At 42.8% G+C, this 24,877-nt stretch overlaps 1 protein-coding gene across 1 annotated transcript in view; it reads left to right on the top strand.

Moving 5' to 3' along the window:
• Positions 1-24,877, top strand: part of SFMBT2 (Scm like with four mbt domains 2) — a 219,919-nt gene that overhangs the window by 172,853 nt on the left and 22,189 nt on the right. Inside the window, exons 12-15 of the mRNA XM_081091132.1 lie at positions 7,320-7,433; positions 9,459-9,501; positions 12,145-12,215; positions 14,748-14,887. Of these exons, the coding sequence (XP_080947258.1) occupies positions 7,320-7,433; positions 9,459-9,501; positions 12,145-12,215; positions 14,748-14,887 (368 nt within the window). The remainder of the gene's footprint in view (positions 1-7,319; positions 7,434-9,458; positions 9,502-12,144; positions 12,216-14,747; positions 14,888-24,877) is intronic.

The following is a 24,877-nucleotide window of genomic DNA, read 5'->3' as shown; positions in this document are numbered from 1 at the left end:
GCCTGTTGAGTACTTTTATGATGATGGTGATGCTGATTATAGACCATTTATTCGACACTTTGAATTTATAAAGTACTTCATAACAATTTTTCAGTTATATTTGTGCATTAAATTGATTTGAAGTATTTTCAACACATGGCTAATTGACCACTTGTAGGTCATTGAAAGGGTGATTTTTATTTAATATTTCACTTCTCTTGAAGTCAGATCATTCTTTAAGTGTCTATAAAGGAGCTGATGTTGAAGGGGGAGCAATGAATAAAATATATGAAATTTGTGTAATATTTTAGGTGCATATTTGGAAAGAATCTCAAGCTCTCACAAGCTGCTGATAGCAAGGGCAGTTTCTGATGAAGGGGCTTTGTATTTTGAGAAGGACATTGTCATGCTTTCTCTATGGTAATACTCTGCTCTAGGTAATCGTGTGTACCAGCCTAAGCATCCTATCTAATAAAGAGAGAATAATCTAATTGACCCTCACACCATCACAAAGATGGTGGCGCCCACAGCCAATAAGGAGGGAGTATGCTAATTGACTGCCATGCCCTCAAAGATGGCGGCATCCACAGCCACAAGATGGCTGGCAGGGGAGGGCAGTTGTGGTGATCAGGCCAGCAGGGCAAGGCAGTTGGGGGCGACCAGGCCTGCAGGGGAGGACAGTTGGGGGCAATCGGGCTGGCAGGGGAGTGGTTAGGGGAATTTCACATGACTGCGGAGGAACTTACATATAAAGAAAACATCATTAAAACAAAAACAACCAAAGCAAGGGATGGAAATGTATATTACACTTCTTCACAAGAGTAAGACTGAATGTGAGGGGAAAATGGAGATAGGAAAGGAAATTACTAAGGGGAAGGGGCATGACACCGCCATATCAGGAGTGTGAGTCATTACTGAACATGCCTCCCGTTTATCCACTGACATGCCCGACATGTGAGCAGAGCTAACAACGCATGTCTTGCTTTGTTACTTCATGTTAAAAATGAAACTTACTGTTTCTTCGCTAACTTGCTGAAGAGAATAAGCCTCCAACATTTCATTATGGAACCGAAGATCTTGTGTGTTTGATTTCCACACAACACAGATTCTTTCACAATTAAGTGGAAAGAGGGGGTGCTGGGATGGCTGATTGGCTCTCAGCACCACAGTCCACCTTCCTCTCTGCCTGCAGGGGCTGGGGACCTTAAAATTAACTCCCAGATGCCCATACATGATAGTGCACTGAGTTCAAAACAGGCTCCATCGCTGGTGTCTACTCATGTGAGCTTCGAAGGGCAGAATGAAGCAGAGGCGACCTCCCTGCTGCTGCTCCTGCTGGAAAGCAAGGCCCTGGGAGTGTTAGCAGCTGGACTTGGTGCGTCCATTTCTGTTCCTAAGCTCCAAGGGTCTCTGGGGTGCTGCAGCAGTTCCAGTGTTTCCTCACAAACTGGAGTTGTGAGAGGGCCTGGAGCCAGTGGCAGGCCACAGATCATGGCTTCCTGCCCATGGGATGCCACAGTGGCCTTAAAATAGTCCATTGTGGGGCTCATGACCTCTGTCATCCATCCCTCCCAAGGATCTTATAGTCACCTAGTTTCCTGCTACAGTCCCTTTCTGCTTGAGATACCGATTATGCTTTCTTGCCCACGATGTCAGTCAAGAATGGACTCCACCTCCAGTTTCTGTACCTCCAGTTTTTCAGTTCTGTGGGTCCTAAAACCTCATTTCTTCTTGGTATTAAATGCTGAAATGTACTGTGATTGGTGCTGTGAGCCATTGCACAGGGCTGTGCTCCCGTCCTCGCCTATAGCCTATCACATAGCATAGTGTTTGTACACGAGTTCATGCGCTCATGCAGTGTTTGCTGAATCGACATGAGAAATAAATAAAATCTGTGGTCCCTAATGAGAAAGTGATGTAAGATACAGCAGCCCCTTAAGAACGGTTGTTTTGCGAACCAAATTTTGAAACGACAAGAGGTATTTTATACTTGTCAGCTAAAATCCGAAGACTTCTTGGTCAGTTTTTCCATATGCTTGGTTCAGTATCAGGAAACTACCTTCCATATTATAACCAACAATCAACGGGAGTCCTACTAAAATGTAGATTCCTGGGGGTCTGCCTTTTAAAGTCCCCTCCCCAGGTGATTCACACGCACACTGGAGTTTGTAATGGACTCTAAGAGGTCATATGGGCAGAGTGTGGCAGGTTTCAAAGAAAACGTTTGTGAGTCAACCTCTTCTCTTTAGGAGACCAGGTGCAGAAAACTGCCCCTTAAGCCTTCCTATAATTTGTGAAAAAGTCAGGTGGTTAAAAAGCATTTCGCGAGACTTGCTAAAATGAAACAAAGGGAAATGCAAATGTGAAAAGAATTACACAATTCTAATTACACTAGAATTACACATTCTAGTCAATGTGAGTGGGTTAAAACCTTTAAAAAGGTATGGCCTGCAGGAGGCACTGTTGCGGGGAGCTGCTTCAGCAGATCAGGGTATGGGGCAGAATTTCCTGCAGTCAGAGAGGGTGGCCCTGCAGTGGGAGCTGTCCCTGGGAGCAGGCCTTCGTCACAACAAATCTGCTTTGTCCCCCAAGCTATGGAGCAGTTAGACAGGTACTTGGTAGCCAGCAACAGAACTGGCTCTGGCTGTCGCAACAAAATGAGAATCTGGGAGGAAGGCCTTTGGATGGAGGTTCCAGGAGGCTTTGTAGCAGGAACCAAAGCAAAGTTTGGGCTTTCAAGCTGCCGTTGTGATGATTGTGACTCCTGACTGACCACATTCTAGTTCAAAAGATCTGAGCCTGACATCATCTGCCTGTAGAGAGAGGGTAGATCTGGCTCTTCACCTTTGTGGTAGGTGGCAATGATTACCTCGTAATGGAATTCTGCAGAAGGGATATGGGGCCCTAAGAGGAATATGGCTTGCTAGATAAATCAGAAACAATAAGCACAGGAGGAGAGGAGAGGAGAGGGAAGGGGAGGAGAGGGGAGATGAAGGGAGGGGAGGGGAGAGAAGGGAGAGGAAGAGAAAGCTGCCCACCTTAAATGCTTTCTGAGGCTCTGGAACTAGACTACTTGGATTGGAAACCTGAGTGTGCCACTTGCTGGCTGTTTGATCTTTCTCTGCACCTCAGTTTACTGATCTATAAAATGGGAATGAAAATTGTGTTTCCAAGATTTCAGCGTCATCACAAACCATCTCTTTCTTTCATCCGATGTTCTGAGTAGAATAGGTCACAGTCAATGGCAAGGGCCGGAGTCATCTGCTGGATTGAACCCTGATACAGTCCCTGTAATTAGAAGGGCAAGTGGGGTTTTGTAGAAGTGGAGGGTAGCCTCTGGTCTGAGGACACAGTCTCTGGATACAGCAAATTGCAATATGTTTTTAAGGTTCCAAAGTGATTCTTACAAATTTAGGTGCTTGTACAATTGCTTTGTGAGTATGGAAAGTCCTTCTCCTCTTAGCAGTGAAATAATTCCTAGTTTAGCTTTGTTCCCTTTTAAGGGCAGGTTTGTCCTTCATTAATCTGACCTATATGGCAATACTGTATTCATGTATGCTAGGGTGTATCCATACTCCTCCTGCTCTGAATATCTTGTGTTGTGTTGTTCTTATTGTGATGATAGTGAGGTTGTCATTGTAAAATCAGTAATTCATTCACAAAGGCCCCAAATAAGTGAAACTATCTTTAGTCAGATTCTCTCTACCTCTCCTGTCTCCTCAGCCTACAGCCACTCAGTTCTTTTTTGAGCAGACACCCACTGGATTAGTATTTTGCTTTTCCAGATTTATTTCATGCACATATAAAAATATGTTATTTTTCTTTTTTAAACAGATGGTAGCCTACTGTGTATACAGAGTATTCTGCACCCTGTGGAACACTGTGTATTCAACTATACATACATGTTTTTACATATAAGTATATAAAGAGGTTTCTTATACGTTTTCATAGCGGCAGGGTATTCCATCTTATGGATGTGTGATAGTTAATTTCTTCTCCATAGATGGAGGTTTAGGCTTCCTGAAGTTTTTTTTTTAAATGAAGGATCTGGATAAGAACAAATAAGTGCCGAAACCGGTTTGGCTCAGTGGATAGAGCGTCGGCCTGCGGACTGAAGGGTCCCAGGTTCGATTCCAGTCAAGGGCATGTACCTGGGTTGCGGGCACATCCCCGGTGGGGGGTGTGCAGGGGGCAGCTGATCGATGTTCCTCTCTCGTCGATGTTTCTAGCTCTCTGTCTCTCTCCCTTTCTCTCTGTGAGAAAATCAATAAAATATATTTAAAAAAAAAAAAGAACAAATAAGTAGAGTCCATATTGACTTGATGCAGCATAAATAAAGTCAGAGATTGAGCCATGGTCTTGTGTCATTTATAAGAGATTTTCCTGTGAAATGATAAATATGTTACAGCGGTCCTTACTGGAGCATCTAGCTTTGCATACGTGGTTTTGGCAATCCTAGAATAATCAAGAAAAGAGCACCGTATACATTTTTAATGGATTATAAGAGATTATGTTCTAAAAAACTATTCCGAGTCCAGCCAGTGTATCCAGATTCACAAGGTTGATAAAGAGAAATAAAGAATTGGTACCATCATTCAGAACAGGATTGGAAATCTTTCCTGGATGACAAAGAACCCACTTTTCCATTAATTTTTGCCTTAATGGGCTAGATTTGGGGGTGGAAGGAAGACAGGACTATAACTTTCTTGAGGATATGGTAGCTGACACATTGCAGCTCATAAATATTTGCTTAATTGAATGGAAAGCATGATCAAAGAATTTTAAAGTACTGTAAAGACAGCCTTAGAAATGTATTAATGTATACATTGTTACAGAGTGTATATATTAAAGCATTAATATGATGTGATGTTTGAATTAGCAGAACATTGGAAGACAAAAGTCATAATTCAGGAAGGAATAAGCTATAAAGTTCAGTTTATGCCACTTTGACCTTGAAAATGTCATTTGTACCTAAACGTAAATATGGAAATAGAAACATATCTAGCAGCTGAATTCAATTTGTGAGCAAAATTGTTGAGTAACTGAGAAACACACACTATTTTTGTGAGTTTGAAGACTAGAACATCTTCATCCCCTGTGTAATGGGGAAATAACCCAACAACCCTCTTCATTGCAACCTCTGGAGAATTGTGTGCCCTTGGGGACAAGAAAAATCACTTCTACCTTTGAGCTACTTGGAGAGTTTCTTTACCTTTTGTTTGTTTGGAATGTCTTGTTACTTATTTGACAAATAGGTTAAATATTGATTGTGTTGACCTTGAACAAATAGACAGATATTTCTTCATCAAAATGGGCATATTTGGGAACAACAAAAAATTGTAATTCTGGATATGTGGCCTAATGGCACACCATGGAAGTTCAGAAACAAAGGAGAGAAATATTTATGGAGTTGGGAGGGGCTGTTGTAAAGGAAGAGTCCATTGGAGGCAACTGAAAGTTCAAGTATAGTGACTTCTCATTGACTGAGTTGCTGTGGTCTCTCATGGACTGAGCTGTTACTGGGCAAGGAAGACGCTTCTTCCTGTGAGGTGGTACAGTAGTACCACTTCCTGTCAGATGCAGGTAGCTCTCTTCCTTTGGGATCAGCAGTGAGTGCATATTGAGTGACACTTGGGTGAGAGTTCTCTCTTCTAACCTCCATTCTAAATGAGGTTTCTGTTTGCCCTCACCAGGTAGCTCAGCTGGTTAGAGTGTCATCTGGATATGCCAAGTTTTCAGGTTCGTCCTGGTCAGGGCACATACGAGAATCAACCAACGAATGCATAAACAAGTGGAACAACAAATACACGCTTCTCTTTCTTTCTCTCTCTCAAATTAATTACAAAATTTAAATGAGGTTTCTGTTTATTAATTTTCACAGTTGAGTTGTATGAGACAAATGATTTCTATTCCAAAGTAATCCCTATAAACATGATTGCATTTATTTAGCATATATCTTTTAAATTATAGGAGAATTAAGCAAAAAGTAGGTTAAGATTGATAATAACAGTAATTGCTTTCTTCGAGAACAAATCAAAAGTTTAAAGTGACTAATAGCAATGATAATATGTGTGTCTACGAATCTGTTTTCAGTGCTCACATATACCAGAATCTGCATTCAGATTGCACTATATGCATCACTATCTTGGTTTGACACTTAATTGGGAACCTCCACTGATCAAATAACATACTCTGTTTTCACAATGTCTATTCTAGAATGAGATTTGAGAAGTTGGGAATCAATATAACTGTAGCTCACATTTTGTGTTTGCTGGTATTTAGCTTTAGGAAGTTAAGTTTTTGAGGTGATATGATTAAAAAATCATCAGATGTCGTGTGATGACCTGGATGTGTGCGAGGCTCTACTGTGTTATTTTCATCTTGGTTCTCAGTGAAGAAACCAAACCAAATTAAGATTTAAGTGGTCAGAGCCCATTAGTCACTCTCTATTAATAGGTCCCTTATCTTTTGATTCTTGGTTCAAGAGTATCTTCTCTCAGAGTGTTTTTTTTTTTTTAAAGGACTATTGATTCAGAGTAGAATTTTCTTCTTTTCACTAGTTTTCTGGATTCTAATTTTATTCTCACAGTAGCTAGAGCTCCTTGAAACTTTAGCTAATGCAGGTATTGCATCCAGATCTCTCCTCCTTTTCAGAGGCTCCACTATGATGCTGATTTATCACAGGCATTATTATGATTATGAAACAGGAAGTAGGCAGATCCCCACTAAAAAGACAATACTACATACAGACTGTGGTGTGACATGGCCAAAGTCTGCAAGCCGCAAACTGAGTTCAAAATAATCAACTCCAATCAAACTTATAAAGGAACATGTTCCCTAGAGAAATTGTGTCATTTTCACTGCTCATAATTGGTGTTATAGAGAAAGTCATGTTTAACTTTCATTAGCTAAAGGCTGATCTTTGCTTGGTGCTGGGTGAAGAATGTCTTGGTGGCTTAAAGGTGTGCCCTGTGGCCACAAACCTGAAGCTCAGCCACATTTCTCTAATTTCAAAGCTATTCTTAGGAAAGAAAGAGACTTGTTCCCTCTTCTAGCTTTTCTGGCTTTGATGCCATTGTTTCTGGGTTACTTCCTCCTCCCATTTTCAGTCCGAAGATCTCTCCTGTCCACCCCCTCCCCCACCCTATTTGAACCCCTTGTGCTCTTGCTGTTTTATATTTCAGGCATTTGTGTCTGTCATAAGGCTATTGTCAGTTTTGTGTTTAATATCCAGGAGTATATTTTCCTCAGTCTCAGGGATGCTCAGTATTTTCCTTTCTTCCTCAGTGTCTTTTTTGGTAGAACCTGTTTGTACCTATTGTCTTAACTTTTCAATGCAGGTCTGCAGACTCCTGCTCCAGAGTTTATTGTTGATGTTGAATCCATGGACATCTTCCCAGTGGGCTGGTGTGAAGCGAATTCTTACCCTTTGACTACACCTCACAAAATAGTCCGTAAGTATGGCCTAGTTTGGAGCCCAGATGGATAACCTCCAGGGTTGGCATGAATAAATAGGAAATTTTGTTAAGATAGTATAGCCAAGTTGTAAACAAAGAAAAGGTTTTAAATTTCCCACAGAGCACCGATTTTTTAAATCTCATTTATTCTTTAAGTGCATGAGATGAACATTTCACAGATTGATAAACTATGTCACAATGACGGGACAATTGAAGGTCACAGAGAGGCAAAAATAAATATCTGGAATCTTCTCTCTGTTTTGTATACAGCTCATTATGTTTATTAAAAAAATTAGACTAACTACTATATTTTTATATTAGCATATCTGAGAAAGGACTACATTTTCTCATGAGGTTTATCCCAAAGGAGTCATACATAATTGGTCCCAATAATTTAGTGACATAGATATAAACTCTTAACTACTATTAGCACTAATTGACCAGTGAGATTTCAACTGTACTTTGAAAAGAGCATTACATCACATCCAGTACCAACTTAAAACAATATTAGTGGGGGAAAAAACAATATTAGTGGTTAACCAATCCCACAATACACACACTTAAATATAGGGTGTCCCAAAAAATGTATACACACATTGCAAATAATTATAAAGGCAGTGTTTATTAAAATACATTTGATTTTGAAAATTGAGCTGTCACCTGCTAAAGTGTGCATACTTTCTTTGGGGACATCCTGTATGTACAACAGTGTGTTTTAAGGTACATTTTTATAATAATAGGTCATTATCTTGAAAAGGTACCACTTGAAAATCTTCAAACCTAATAAACCTTGGCATTAAATATTCTACCATAGGTGTATCAAAAATATTATTTAAAATTTTGGTTCCTTAAAGCTAAGGGGTTTTAATTTTTATGACACAGATTATATTTCTTGTATTTAAAATGTAATTTATATGCTAGCTTTACTTCTTTCTAGCAGTACACTTGAGTGTATATTACATGTACACTAAATGTACATGTGGATCACTTATGTAGAATTTCAGAGCATTGCTACAGAGAAAGTTCCATCTCGCAGTTGGCCTTTTATTTCCTGATGTTTCCCGATGTCAACAGATTTTGAAGGGAACTTAGCTAGAGTCCTCCTAATCGATATTCATCAAGACTAGGGTAGGACACTGTGTGAAATAAACAACGTAGCTCTGATTGTAGGCAAAATGAATTTTAAAGGATTCTTATCTCTCAGATACCATACTGTTTAGTGAGACTGAGCTAATGAGAGTAATATATTACCCTCACTTTAACATATTTCTAAAATTTTGAGCCCAGGATAATTATTTCAATCTCAAGTCATTGTTTTTTTTTTTTATTTTTCCCTCTAAGCCTAAACCCACCAACTCTCAACAGCTTCAGAGGTTTTGTTGGGATTAATTTATGCTTATATTGGAAATTTCAGGAATATTTTTACCAAAATAGATGCCAAAAGCTCTGATCTGTCTTTGTTAAGGTGGTTCTAATCAATTATAAATATGAAAGGGAATGTTCTTTTCAAAAAAATTATTATTGACTGCTTTATGTTACTATTTCATAGACACATTTGGTAGATACCAACCCTCCTTTCAATAATAAAATGTTTTAGTTTAAGAACATGCCTCTAATCCTAATTTGGGAGTAGCCGTTATGGTAACATTATTTGACTTATCACACTTTCTTTGGGGAAAAAAGTCATCTGGATAATTGTACTTGCAACAATTCATCTTACCAGGTGTGTTCATGTGAGGTATGATATGTGTGCTATTTTTCTTTCTTATTAAATCACATTTTAAAGTGAAATAGACAGTGTGTAGTGATAAGATTAAATGTACTAAATTCTATTTAGACCTCATTTCTGATAAGTCAAAGTCTATTTTATGCTTGAAGCAATTAAGATAAAATTGTGGCATGAATGAAATAACTTTTCAGTATTTAAATTGTTACTTTAAAACTAACAGCTTTAAAGCCATTTTTTGAAATGCTTTTACCCAACTAGTTAACCAAGCTGATTTTTTTTTGCCTGTTTTACAGCACAACAGAAGAGAAAGATTGCAGTTGTGCAACCAGAAAAACAGTAAGTTTTTCTTTTTTGTTTTTCTGCTTGTTTAGTTTTCAAAAATGAACTGATAAACTATGGAGTGTCTTTATAGAGGATGGGAAGCATGGCTGTTGTTATTAGAGTTAGTCTAACACATAGCACAGTAGTAAAGATGACAGTAAAATATATCTGTGATTTACTGTGCACCTATTTTGTGCAAGGCACAGGGCGTGCTTCTGAAGGAACTTCTACTCCAAATTGTAATTCTCACTTTGATTCCACTTTAGTATACCGAAGGACACCCTAGTCCAGGGGTGGGCAAACTTTTTGACTCGAGGGCCACAATGGGTTCTTAAACTGGACCGGAGGGCCGGAACAAAAGCATGGATGGAGTGTTTGTGTGAACTAATATAAATTCAAAGTAAACATCATTACATAAAAGGGTGTGGTCTTTTTTTTTTTTTTTTTTAGTTTTATTCATTTCAAACGGGCCGAATCTGGCCCGTGGGTCGTAGTTTGCCCATGGCTGCCCTAGTCTCTCTCACTATTAGTGACTAGAGGCCTGGTGCACGAAATTCATGCATAGGGGGCAGGGTTCCCCTCAGCCGAGCCTGCACTCTCTCCAATCCGGGACCCTTCGGGGGATGTCCGACTGCCTCTCACAATCCAGGACCACTGGCTCCTAACTGCTCACCTGCCTGCCTGCCTGATTGCCCCTAACTGGCCCCTCTGCCAGCCTGATCACCCCTAAATGCCTCTGCCTTCTGACCTGATCTCCCCTAACTATCCCCCCTGCTGGCCTGGACACCCCCAACTGCTCCCACCCCTCGCCAACCTGGTTGCCCCCAACCCCCCTCCCCCCCGCCAGCCTGGTCGCCCCTAACTGCCTCCCCTGCCAGCATGGTCACTTCCAACTGCTCCCCCTGCCAGCCTGGTTGCCCCTCACTGCCCCCCTGCCAGCCTGGTTGCCCCTCACTACCCCCGTCTGCTGGCCTGGTTGCCCCACGCAGCCTGCTTGTTCAGTCGTTTGGTTGTCCCTCACTAACCCCCTTGCTGGCCTGGTTGCCCCACTCAGTCTGTTCAGTCATCTGTTCTGTTGTTTTGGATGTGACAGCCCCTGGCTCTTTATATATATAGATGGCTCTCTGTGATAGTGGTTCTTAATGCCCTAGAGGCCACAAAGCCCCACCTACTATGCTCCTCGCCACTAGTTATGGCTGAGCCTGCTGAGAGAGACTTCAGGGCTGCTGCTCAGCTTGGCCACCTCCCAACTGGGTGTACTTTTGCAAGTTGCTTTAATTTTTTTTTCATCTCAATTGTAAAAATACCTATTTCTCAGCGTTTTTAGGACAGTTAAATTGGATTCAGTGTATAAAATTCATAGGTCCTATATTATTGAATAAGTATAGATTATCTCACATTTCAGTTGAAATTTTATGAGGAAAAAGGGTATTTGGGCATCCTGTGCAGATGCCAGCAGTGTGTTTTTGGAAACTTGTAACTGGGGGTAACAGTTTTATATATTGGAAAATATCTAAAATATACTAACATACATATCCCTTGCCAAGCCTTTCTGTTTTTTTAATCTACAGATGGAAATGAAATTAAAAACCGCATTTTTCATGTTTAAATTTAAATAAAATGAAATTGAATAATAGCTGCATTGTTATTGAAATGTGGATAACAGAATTTCTTGCACATTCATTTCTAAACAGTGTATCAAGTTAATAATGTGACTCCAACATTGAAATAGAGAATAAATAATAAAATAATGGTTTCATCATTGAATCCATATTTGAATACCCAACTCCTAAATGTGCAGTCCGTGGATCAGCGGGTTTCACCCTTTCTTTGCATCAGTCACCAGACTGTTCATCAAACACAGGCAGCTAGGCGCCCATCTCCAAAACACCCAACTCAGCATGTCTAACAAGTTCCCAGGTCACACTGATCTGCCAGTTTAGAGGCCCCCACTTTGAGAACCAGTGCCATAGACGACCCAACTTATATCTCTCCTATTGGTTTACTTCAGCTTTATGTAGCTTTTCAAGTATGTTTTCTACCCAGCCAACCTAGACGCCCTGTGAAACCCATTCTTTTTTCCCCTAAGGCTACATCGCTTTGTATGTATTCAGCAACTTTTGACTGAACTAGAATGCAGACTTTTGTCTTAGAATAAGCCTGCTGCACGTTGTAAGAACCGTCATTGATGGGTTTTCTTTGAAGGTCTTCTTCGCAGTGTGGCCATGACCTACACAAACACAGTCACCCCAAACCAAAGGTCAGCAGAAGTGGTTTTCAATTAGACATTAGAGAGAAATCTGACTTTAATTAAAGTCAGTGTAAGTTGGTGTTTCTTCATGTCTAAAATATCATTAAGGACATTATTATAATTCTGTAACAAAAGACCAGCCCAGGAGTGACCTAGAAGAACCTCATTAATCAGTGATGACCACTCAAGGGTGAGGTGTCTTAGGGTTATTACAAGAATTTGAGCACAATCTAAATCATCTTTTTATATATTCTTAGTGAGGTTGCTCCTAGATGCACACATCCTATCTTACTAGACTCCTAGCTTGGATTTCTCTAATAGTCGCTTTAAGTTGTCAAAAGACTTTGGAATGCAATGGTTTTCCATACAGTGTGAACCCATGAGCGTTTTGTTTTCTTTATCAACAGATTGACATCCACAGTGCCTGTTGAGAAAATACCTCATGACCATTGTCTATTCCCTCACCTGGAAACCACAGGTAAATGAACCCATTTTAGGGTGCTCTGTCACTTCCCACTTTGTTGTTATGAGTGGAGACATGAATATATTTTTAGGTCAATATGTGAATATTTCAGCTTTGAGCCTATTCTCTTGTACTCTGTTGCTGCTTATTAATGGATAACGTTATAAAACTGTGTGTTTTTTTCTAAGTTAAATTCTTTGTGCCTCTTCTTTTCTGCTTTTTGGTCAGTAGCTCTAGACAGTTCTCTTGGTCTACAGGAAAAGGGTCCATGTGCTAATTAGAAATTATGAGCCCATTTAAGACTGTATCATGAAAAATCATGCAGAAAAAGAAGGAGTTGAAAGTAATAATTATCGGACATTCCCTTTTTACATTTTATGTCAGTTTCACTTGCATTTTTACCGTAGTGGTTTATACTTAAATCCCTGTGGGCTTTTGAATCGTTTTTTTAAAACCCCCTGTGTTTGAATAACTGGTTGTGAATAATATGTTTTTAATATGTAAAGTCCTATATCTTACAGTGATCTTTGGAAACGCAAATGTGAATTAGCCTTTGACCACAAATCTGATTATAGACACGTTGGTACACTCAGTAATATATTTGATTAAGAATTCTATTTTCTAGTCAAAGTGAAACCTGCTCTGAATTCCAGGTTTAAAAGCTTTATGCTGTGGAAAAACCCTATTAGTTAAAGTTATCTTTATCATAAAGAGAGCAGTTTTATGAGTAGACTTACTAAAATGATTTTTTCCTAAAGGTCTGGGCAGAGTAATCCTACCAAAAAATTCCCGTGTAATGCAGTTGTAGACTAAAGTTTTTAGCCTGTTGTATAGCATTCAAACTTAGAATGGTTTTAAAAGTACCATGTCTGCTACTCATTCAGAGTCTGTAATTGTTATTTTACTCCCTCTTGTTACCTGTTGGTTTTTAGTTGAAGTCCCGTGAGAACAAAACTTCCTGGATTGTTAAATTACCATCTTAATTATAACAGTTGTTCTACAGAAATGCCACTGTGAGTGTAGCTTAGCTTGGAGCAGCAGTGGCAGAGCCTGAGTACCTTGGCTGAAAGTGAAGCCTCAGTCTGTGTTTTTAGGCATCAAGAAGTTTGGAGTGACATCTTACCGTGTAGTAATTCTCCTTTTCCCCGTGGCAGCTCCAGATACAACTAGACCCATGGTCGGCAAATTGCGGCTCGCGAGCCACATGCGGCTCTTTGGCCCCTTGAGTGTGGCTCTTCCACAAAATACCACGTGCGGGCGCATGTACAGTGCGATTGAAACTTCGTGGCCCAGCCCTGACTGGTTTGGCTCAGTGGATAGAGCATCGGCCTGCGGACTAAAGGGTCCCAGGTTCGATTCCGGTCAAGGGCATGTACCTTGGTTGCTGGCACATCCCCAGTAGGGAGTGTGCAAGAGGCAGCTGATCGATGTTTCTCTCTCATCGATGTTTCTGACTCTCTATCCCTCTCCCTTCGTCTCTGTAAAAAATCAATGAAATATATTTTTTTAAAAAAAAGAAACTTCATGGCCCATGCGCAGAAGTCGGTTTTCGGCCTGGGCGAGTCTATTTTGAAGAAGTACTGTTGATATTTGGCTCTGTGACTAATGAGTTTGCTGACCACTGAACTAGACCAATCACTTGCCTGGTTCACTTTCTAAGTTGAAAGAACAGTGAGGGAAATGGAAATCAAAGCCCCTGTAAGGAACATTTCACATCCATCAGAACGGCAGAATGAAGCCTTGCAATGCCTCTGCTGGCCTGGGTGGGTGACCAGGCCCTCTCACACTGCTTATTCGAGGATCCGTTTGGGCAGTCACTGGGAGAACAGTTTGGCCATATCTAGTAAAACTAAAGATACGCAGATGATTTTTACAGTGTATTCAGTAAAGCACTGTTGGTGACATTGAGAAAGTGGAAGCAACGTAATGTCCATCAATAAAAGAATGAAAAACTCAATTGTAATATATTCTTACAATGGAATAATGAAAAATGAAGTGAAAACAATGAATACATGTTCTGGATAATTATTTACCAACTTGGGTGGATCTCAAAAACTTCATGTTGAACCACCAAATTTTGCTGAAAACCATTTATGGAGTATTTTAAATATATATATATATATATGTATATATATATTTATATATATGGCTTGTTGTTACACACATACCTATATGTGCTATATGTGTGTGGTAGAATTTATAGACTTTCATGGGAATGATAACTACCAATGCAGGGTAGTGGCTACCTCTAAGAGGAATTTCTGGGGTAGGACACACAGGGGAACTTAGCTATGCAATGTGATTTTTCCCCCCTTAGTTATCATTGTCTTAATTTTTGCATTTTGTGTGTGTCTTGAATACTGCATGGTAAACAGAAAATTTATTTTATATGCTAGAAAAACAATCGGGATTTCTAAGACAGTATTGTGTCTATAAAACGTTCTGATATTAAGTTACAGTGTGCCTCTGGGTAATTTTGCCAACCAAGTGGACTAAGCAGGTTTTTTGTTGCTTCCTAAAGCCTCAGCTGTGTTGCTCTTCCCACAGGTCCTGTCAATGGGAAATACTGCTGTCCTCAGCTCTTCATCAATCACAGGTGCTTCTCAGGCCCTTACCTAAACAAGGGGAGGATCGCAGAGCTACCTCAGTCGGTGGGACCAGGCAAATGCGTGCTGGTTCTGAAAGAGGTAAAGTGCTTTCACAGTTGCATTTGGCTGATCTCCACAGGGTGCTTAAGGTGTAGGTGCAGTTTCTGCAGGAGATAATGGAAATGTGGACCAATTCGGGTGACATTGACCAAGCACCCCCTTTCTCAATCCTGCGGGCTGGAAGCTGGTCGTACGAAGATGGAAAACAGTGTTTCTGCCCAGGAAAGACTCACAGTCTAGTGGGAGGGGTGTACATACCATCCTCTGAGTCAGGGGAAACATTGCACTAGGCCTGAATAGAGCTTTGGGAAGACAGAGGAAAGATCAGTTGTGTGTGGTGTGAGGGTTCAGAGCTGGAGAGTGAAGGTTTCCCCGAAGAGGTAAGTAGCTCGGAAGAGCAAAAGAAAGGGCTTCCTGTGACGGTGGAGGGTGTGGTTAAGAATGGACACCCCTCAGCCAGGTCGGGAGTGGAGGCTTTTTCCCTCCCTCACAGTACAAGGGAGGAGGAGGTGCGTGAAGAAAGCTTCCATGGGCTCTGGGCACTTGCATCAGGTTTGTGCTGCAGCTGCATCCAGACAGAGCCCAGGGCGAGCATCACTTAGATCAGTGGTTCTCACCCTTCCTAATGCCTTGACCCTTTAATACAGTTCCTCATGCTGTGGTGACCCCCAACCATAAAATTATTTTCGTTGCTACTTCATAACTGTAATTTTGCTACTGTTATGAATCGCAATGTAAATATCTGATATGCAGGATGTATTTTCATTGTTACAAATTGAACATCATTAAAGCATAGTGATTAATCACAAAAACAATATGTAATTATATATGTGTTTTCCCATGGTCTTAGGCGATCCCTGTGAAGGGGTCGTTCGACCCCCAGGTTGAGAACCGCTGACTTAGATGGTATTATTTCCCATTTCTCTTCCTGCCTCTGGGAAACAACCTGCAGGTGGAGGTGAAGCCTAATTACGCTGGTGGAGGTTTCCCTCGGTTACATTTTTATAGCTTAGCCCCGGACAATGTTTGGACACAGACTGAAGTTTGGAACCATTTCCGAACGGCTCTTGAACTGTCTGCATTTTTCACACACATCAGTGCTTTCTCTGAAGAAAAAGGACACCACATATATCTTCTTTATTGCTACTATACCGTGATGAATGTGTTTTAATCCCTTGGGCACAGCAATTCCTTATCCATTGAACAAATGTTGGATAGGCAACTCTGAGGAGCCAGGCACTGCATGAAGTCGTTGGTCAGACAATCATCTGCCCTCTGCTTGTTTGGGTCTCAAGCTCCTGTTGAGGAGATGACATGACTCTGAGCTTGGTATACACAACAGAGCACACAACAGAGACTCCAGGAGCACAGGGAGGAAGTGACAGTACATGCCAGGGGACGCTTGCTCTGCCTCAGGTGAAGTAAATAGAACCTTGAACGCACAGCATGGGAGACTCCACAGGTAGCAGTTCAAGGTGTGTCTGGGTAATGAAGGTGGTCATGTGTGGCTGGAGAATAGGGTAGGTCTTAAGACTGGGGATAATTCGTAGGTTAAAAGAGTATTATATTTAAAAAAGAAAAAAATATCTCATCTTTCAGGGATACCTCTGAAAGGTATGTGGGTAAATGGGAGGTGGGACCACTGGTTTACTCCAATTGGCCCAGACTGTAGATCCCTACAGATGTTAGATTCAACCAAAGAACTCAAACCAGGATTACCTGTAAGGATAGAAAGTAAGACTCCGGGACCGAGAATTGACTCTTCAGTTTGCCAGTGCTTTTGGGCTGAGTGCATTCTTGCTACAGGGGTCTGTCTGCCTGTTTCCACTGTGAGTGATCAGAACAGAACACGGGAGCTGATGACAATGCAGTGAACCGATGGGTGCAACACCCTTTACACCACACATCCCAGTTATTAAAATGAGCACTTGGGTCGCCTGCCGGCTCTGTTAGCAAACAAGATGACCTTTGGTTCCATCTCTCTTTAGCAGTTGGTTATTTTACTTTTACTACATGATTTTTAAGTCAAAAGTAGTTATCCCTGATCAATTCTCCGATAGGTGCCAGCAGCCAGATTTAAAAGCCAGGCCAGAGTAGTTTTCTGATGACAAAACTAGTTTTCTGCTGATGTCCAGAAAATGCATGAGGCAGGGAGGGGAAGAAAAAAATAAAGCCAGCACTTCAGTTCTGGGAGCGCAAGAAAAATGTAAGTTCCGCCAAGCCAATATTTATGCTAATGCTCTCCCTTCAGCACCAGGACCTCTGTGTGGTTTCAAATTTCATTTTATTCCCAGAGAATGAGGTAATTGGAGAAAGACAGAGTGCATTTGCTTTTTTCAGGTCATTGGTGGTGCTAGCAGTTACAGGCTTCTTTCATATCTTTGGAAACGTGAAGTGATAGTGCCTTCTCTCCGTTTGCTCTGCTAGAAGCAGATAATGTCTGTGGGTCTAGATGCAGAGCCGGCCTGTGGAGAACTGTGAAGAGGGGTCCTCAACTCAGAGGGCGGTATCCCGGAGAGGAGGATGTTTCTGGCAAAAGTGATTATTAATGTGTGTCTCTGTTCACCTCTGGTCAGTGAACGTGCTGAGCATTCGACTTGAGTGAGGGTTTGAGGGGCTAAGAGCTGTGTCTGGCTCAGTTCCAGCAAGGGTGCTGCCCAGGCAGGTAGGTGACTCTAAGGAGCTGGTGCCAGAGCCGGCAGGTGGCCCAGTCACGTCCGGTCATCCCATATGAGGAGACTCAGAACAAGCAGGCCTGGGGCCCGGGACAGGGGATGAGCCTCCTGATGCTCCCTCGGGGACGGGGGTGTTTTTATGGGACCCTGGACCTTGTTGCATGGAGGGTGGGACCTGTGAGTACAGACAGTAAGTGGTGGTCAGTGTCATAAATTAAACCTGTATGCTCAGCCTCATCATCGCCAGCCAGGACTGTCCTGTCCCCAGGGATGCCAAGGTCTCCCAAATATACACAGAGACAACAGACCTATGTGACCCTGGGCAGACTCACGAGGTTTTAGTATCCCAAGCCTGCCCCCCCTCAGAGATTGTTAGCCTCATTCTTGTTGGCCATTCACAAAGGTGTTGGGGAATTTGCTTTCTATGCAGTCACCAGGTCTGTGGTCCTTCCGTCATGTACAGAGAGATGAGGCGGGTGCCGTGTCCGTGTGTGAAAGAGCATACGTGAGTGAGCCAGCCTGAGTGCGGCAGAACAGGGGAGAGTGGAACATGGAGTGACATGTTTACTCATGTCACTGTGTCCTCCATGAAAAGGCCATCTTCTGATAGACACGTGATGAAACGGGAGAACAGCGACCCAGTCCTACTGGTAGAAATGACTGAAAACACCAGTTTGGGAAGGATTGTGTGGTCTCTAAAGGCCGTGGATATCAAGGCAGCACAGCCGGAAAGGCCCCTGGTAGGTTACAGAGACTAGGGAACATCCGTGGTTTTCCTAAACGTTATTTGGTTTAAGATATTTAAAGCCAGTGTGTCACCTGTTTTTAGCAAAAACGAGGAACCTGTCATTTCCAGAGGGGAATCTCTGAGAGTCCTTTGTCACATTTTGCCCATTGCCCTTTGATGTGTGAAGCCGGCTGTCTCTGTGGGACGTGCTAGCTCGGCAGCAGAAATGGCCTGTGTTTTATGCGCTGCTTTTTGGCAGTGTGGGTCAGTCATGCAAGGGATGAACGTTTATCATGGGAAAATCGACAAGTTGTGCACTCCATGAAAAGATAAAAATAGAGCACGCGGTGTTCTGCTCGCTTTCCTCCTCTTTCTGCTGCTTAAAAGAAGGCTTCGGAGAAAGCGACTCGAGTCCCAAACACTCAGGGAAACTTCTGAAGGGCTGACCCTCCGTGGTTTATTCTTTCCTCCAACATAACTTCTGCCCCCCTGGTTGAGAGGGCCAGAGACGCTGACTGGAGACCTGTGCACTCCACCTAACATCAGGGTCAGTCCGCGTATGATGATATCAGAGCGACACGATACAGTAAGTGAGATAGGTGGGGCTTCTGCTCTGCCAAGGTGGGAATGTTGTTCCTGATGAGTGAAATGCAGGTAACATTTGTGCATCCACACAATCCCAACTCAGTTCACCCGCCTCCCTATCTATCCAGCTATCTTTCTACCATCCATCCATCCATCCATCCATCCATCCATCCATCCAACCATATCTGTTGATCTATCTTTCTGTCGTTCTTTTATTCTATCATATGTCCATCCATCCATCATCTTGGTATCATTTATTCTATCTTTCTAGCTGTCGTATCTAGAAGAGTCACTTTGGTACTCTTCAACACAGCCCAGTTAAGGGATGAAATGGTTTAGACATGACTGATAAAGAGGACAGGTTGTAATAAGTCTAACTTGGCGGAAAAGTGGCTGCAGAAATAAGGAAAACCTTGAGCACTGGTCTTCTCAATCTGCTTCTGTGGCTTCAGAAAGTGCAGGAATAATGAGGTGGGGACTGCATGGTGCCACTGTGGTCCATGTATATTTCTTTTTGTCTACCCGCAATCTTTGTAGAATCTTTTGAATCCCGAGGTGTTCAGTCACAGCCATCTCAGGTTCCCTGAGCCCTGGGAACACAGCAGTGAATCAGCCATCCTCCATCTATCCATCCGTTCCTCCATGTCCTGAGAAACTCATGAGTCACAACCATGTGCCGGGCAGGCACTGTGCTAGAAGCTGAGGGGTTATATGAGCAAGAGATGTGGGCTCTTTCTTCCTCGGAGAATGGACAGAACCCCTGCAGACAGGAGGGGGCCCCATCTTCTCTCCTTGCCTCCAGGCCTGCCTCCTGCTGACAAGCCCACATGAACACAAACACACCAGCAGAACCTGTCCCGGCTGTATTAGAATAACACCCAGTTCTGTGTTATCTCGGGTCAGTGGGAGCAGTAGACGTGGTGGCTTTTAAACCTGGAGCCCAGTGCTGTTTGTTGCCTTGACAATAAGATGGAGGATAGAAAAGATGACCCTTACAGGGGTCCCCCGCTCTGTGTACCCTCCGTCTCATTTCCAGTTGCTGTGTCAGTGGGTTTTGTGTGCTCTGTAGGGCTCAGGACCCAGAGCCTTTTTTTTTTTTTTTTTTTTTTTTTTAACTGGCTCGCAGGGATGGAGGAAATTTGCCTAACACAGGCATCTGCTAATCTCTGACTCTGGGATTCTTCCCTGAAGTATGACTACATAGAAGCCAGTCAGGTGAAGTATGATTTCCAACATCACAGGAGACTGAACGAATCTGAAGCAGAAAGCGAGGGTACAGACCCGCCGTTAGTGAGCGTTCGGGGCCCTGCACTGTCTCTGCTCTGCTCCACTGACGTGTGAACTAGGTGTTTGGAGCAGGAGGTTCCAAAGAAACCCTGTGGTTGCACAAGGCCGGGGCCCTATTTGCTCAGAACCCTTGGAACTCATGGCCTTCCTTCCCTCCCCACCCTCAGCCAGAGATGCTGAACTGCAAATAGTGAGGGAGCGCCCCAGAGAGGGCAAGTGACCGCCGCCCACCCCCAAAGCCGCCAGACTCGGAAGCTTTCATTGGGACCTGGCAGTGTGAAATTTGGCTTCAGTTGTTGCTTGTAGATAATTTTTCCAGCACATTAAGCTATTTCCCTCCATCTCTTGGTTTTGATTAAAAGTGTTTATTTCCCACATTTGGGGAGTTTGCCATGACTTGTTTGACTTTCTCCTTTATTATGTATCTGTGAGCATTTGTCCTGGGCTGCCTGTCACAGCTTTTAAAAACTAGAGTTTTGTGTGGGAACCCAGAAAGTAAGAAATCCAAAGTCACCTTAACTATGTGTAAATGATAATGTACTGAAAATGAAGATAGCTTTTATTTTTCAAAGCATCCATGTATTTACTGGTGTAATTGAGGAAAGGTGGTGTTGAGGCAGCAGGAAATATGGCCTCAGAGAAAGGACCTACACTTTTCAGGTTCTGATGGCAGAGGAAACATCTCACCCAGGTGACATCTGGTTGTCAGTCAACAAAAGCGAAGATGTGGACGTGCCTCCTGAATTCTGTGTTGTTGCCGCTGCTGTCTTAAGTGTATGCTGCACATAAACCCGTTAAAAACCATGTACCCAGCTCTCCGGGAGGGATAAGCTCTAACACACACACTAGCAGGCACCAGCAGGCTCTAGAGCAGCGGTTCTCAACCTGTGGGTTGCGACCCCTTTGTCCGTCAAACGACCCTTTCACAGGGGTCGCCTAAGACCATCCTGCATATCAGATATTTACATTGCGATTCATAACAGTGGCAACATTACAGTTATGAAGTAGCAACGAAAATAATTTTATGGTTGGGTCACAACATGAGGAACTGTATTTCAAGGGCCAGAAGGTTGAGAACCACTGCCCTAGAGAGTGTTTGGGAAGGCTGGCAAAGCACAAATGTTTACGAATCTAAATAAAGGTGGAGGCCGGTTTGGCCAAAGCAGTTCTCCCCCTGGTAAAATGTCAGATTGTTACTGGTATTATTAGAGTTTTTGCAACTAATAACAAAAGAAGAGATGAGCATAACAGTTGTCATTACATAATTTGTTATGAGTCTATTAGATGTAGTGGAGACAGAGTGGAAACACCCACTTTCAAGGGTCAATAACTTGAAAGAGTTCCTTGCCTTGTCTTCTTGCCAAAGTTCGTTTCCTGCTTTTCTCTGGCTTTGTTAGAAGGTTACGTTTGGGCTAAAGAAAAGAGAAGACTGTCTGGGTCCTGTCTCCTCTCAGAGCGCGTCTTCCTGATTTCCAGTGTTTGATGGCCTTTACCATGGTGGATGCAGTGTAGGCCTCAGGAATGGAGGGTAGGCTGGACAGAACTCTGTGAAAGGAAGTACAGCTGCTGGAATCCTTCTGACCCTTGAACTCCTTAGCCAACGAGGCAGGTCTTAAATAACATCCTGGTCCCAACACTAACAACTCAGCTTGTCTGCCCTGTGCTCACTGGGCCTCCCGTTGTGTGGACAAAGCCAGCTGTTGAAGTCTGAATCTTAACTCATTTTATTCCTTTTGAATTTTCCACATAAGATCCCATTCATGAGCAAAGCCCTATTGGTAAAGTGGTGCTTATTAAGTAAAAAAAAAAAAAAAAAAAAAAAAAAAAAAAAATTATCATTTGACTTTAAAAATGTATTCGTCAAGTTAGCTCTGTTCCATCTGATTTTGAGGTTGAAAAGAAGAAACCTTGTAGGCCAGTGGTTCTCAGCCTTCTGGCCCTTTAAATACAGCTCCTCGTGTTGTGACCCAACCATAACATTATTTTCGTTGCTACTTCATAACTGTAATGTTGCCACTGTTATGAATCGCAATGTAAATATCTGATATGCAGGATGATCTTAGGCGACCCCTGTGAAAGGGTCGTTTGACCGCCAAAGGGGTCGCGACCCACAGGTTGAGAACCGCTGTTTTAGGCCTTGAGGGCTTTTGCTGGTCCTGAGTTTGTAAACAGGTAATTATTATAACCATGGTCCTGGGACAGAAAGGTCTGTTGAAATGGTGAGCATGGGATGGGGGGCCGAACTCCTTTTCATCAGAGCAGATAGTCTCCTTCATGTGTCCTGTGGACCGTCTGTCTCCAAAAGTCTACCCCAGGCACACCTCTCCCCCGGCCACTAGAATTCAACACACTGCAAACCTTCAGTCTGTCATCTTCCCACTAAACCAGCTGAACCCAGGTTGTGGGAGCCATACTTGCATTCTGAAGTATTTTCTAATTTTGACACTTAAAGATATAATTTGTCTATATTAAGGGATTCCCTGCACTTTCAACATAGTTATAATTTCAGCATGGGATACAGTTGAGGTTGGAAATTTTCTGAGTAATTTTTGTTTGCGGCGGGGGGGGGGGGGGAGAGTTTTCACAAGAGCGAATATGAAAGGAAATCATGGGTTAGCCTAATTTCATGAGGTGAACAGGAAAAAAATCCCATGGATGTTCACAGTATTTTGAGTGCTGACATAATACATGAATGGGGAGGAGCGGGAGAAGGAAGCTGACGCTCACTGCGTGGGGCCTGTGTACCAAACACTGCTGCAGCCTGCTCCTTCCCCTGCTAAGAGCATTTACGCTCTTTCCTCCTCTTTGTCTAGTCCTCCCTCTAGTTGTTCCTCGCCTCTTCCCCGTACCCTGGCCCACTCACTATTTTCTGAACAAACCCTGAGGCTGATGGAGCAGAAGGAGGAGAGCAAAGCGGCCTTGCAGGACCGAGAGTGGGGTGCACTGTGAGCCTGCTGCCAGCTCCAGAAAGGTGGAAGCGCTCACTGGATTTAACGTTAGGTCAGTGGTCGGCTCGCGAGCCACATGTGGCTCTTTGGCCCCTTGAGTGTGGCCACGAAGTTTCAAGCGCACTGTACGTGTGCGCCCGCACGTAGTATTTTGTGGAAGAGCCACACTTAAGGGGCCGCAGTTTGCCGATCACTGTGTTAGGTCACTGGGGCCCTTTCGCAAAGCGTTTCTCTGTAGTGGCTAGAGAGGAAACTGTATTTGGGTAGGTTGAGAATTGAATTGAAGGTGAATAATTTGAAGTATAAATTATTTTTATGAGATGTTTGGTTCTGAAAAGGAAGCAGTAAAAAGGAAGTCAAGGAGCTTCTAAGGCAAGTTACAGTGGGGCCTTGACTTATGAGTGTCCTGACTAACGAGTTTTTTGACATACCAGCTGTCTCTCCGCAGATTTTTTGCATTGAGTTGATAGAGTAATTTGAGTTTACGAGCTCCTTAACAAGCTCGGTCTCGGAATGAATTAAACTCATTAAACTCGTAAGTCAAGGCCCCACTGTATTTCACAAAGGTGCAAGGCAAATACCAGTATGGGCCAATGGGGAGAGAGAGGCCAAGAGCACAGGAGAGTTTAGTTTATGGGTTGATGTTGATGCGAGGGCTGCATTGCTGTTAGGAAGAGGGCTACCTTTAAATATTTTGCTATGCAAAATCACTCCCTCCTTTATTTCTCAAAATACCCCTGTTGTAGAAAAGGAAAATCTTTTCCTCTTAAATTCAGTAGTTGGGGCCTGCAAATGAAACTGACAAAAGACAGAGTAAGGGTTTATTTTGAATGCACACAGGCCTCACAAAAAAGAAGGGAAAGATTTCTCCATACCGTTTTAACAAAAGGCAGTAAATTATGGAGAAGTGATCAGCACAGGAAAAGGGGTTGGGGCTTCTCGGGGTGGTATTGTGGGAAGGTGGACTTGCAGGGTAAACAGTTGGAAGATAAGGGCTCTTCTCCTAAGGTTTGTTTGTGCAGAGTCATCTCTGTGCCATCTCTCTTTCCCCAGTGAGGAGGGTTGTTCTCTTTCTGGTGTGGCAGAGCGGAGACCGACGCCTGCACAGGGGGAAGTTGAAGCCCTGCTCCTGGCTGAACGCGGAGGGCAGCGTCTGCTGTTTCTCACTTGCCTTCGCTGCAAAGTAACCCAATGTCCAAGTGGCATATTTTGAGGTGGCGTATTCTGACCCCCTTCTTTATGAACCAGATAAAGGGCAGTGCCCCCATTGTACACAGGGGGAAATGTAATCAGGCATCTTGCCTAAGGACTCACAGCTTCTAAGGGATGGAACTGGGATTTGATCTGGAATCTATCCAATATGAAGGTTATTGCCTTTCTGCTGTATGACACAATGTGGGGGCTTCTGCATAGAAGTATGTTCTCAACAAACAATTTGTGAACTCCAAGAAGTCGAGCCAGGCATTGCTCCTGCATGAATTATGTCCTGCTTGTTCATTGGAGACAGGGTCCATGCTCCCCTTTCCTCATCATGAGCTGCATTCCGATGTTTTGCGGGGTGCAGTCATGCAGTCTAACTATGGGTAATGATAACAGCTGTCAACTTGGTCACTGGCATGGATGTAACAACAATACACCAAGATGCCATGTACACAGAAGTTGCTCAGCTCATAATTCCAAAGTTTTATAGGGTTGAATTCAGAGACGAATGATTTGGCATTGGGAAAAGTCATGGGACAGTTATTCAATATCAGATGCTTTTTACGATTTAACTGCTGCTTGTCTCCAGGCTGAACTGAACTCTGGA

This window comes from Myotis nattereri (genome assembly GCF_964212035.1).
Source record: "Myotis nattereri genome assembly, chromosome: 1".
In the NCBI taxonomy this organism is placed as follows: Eukaryota; Metazoa; Chordata; class Mammalia; order Chiroptera; family Vespertilionidae; genus Myotis; species Myotis nattereri.
This window is presented reverse-complemented; position numbering and strand designations above follow the sequence as displayed.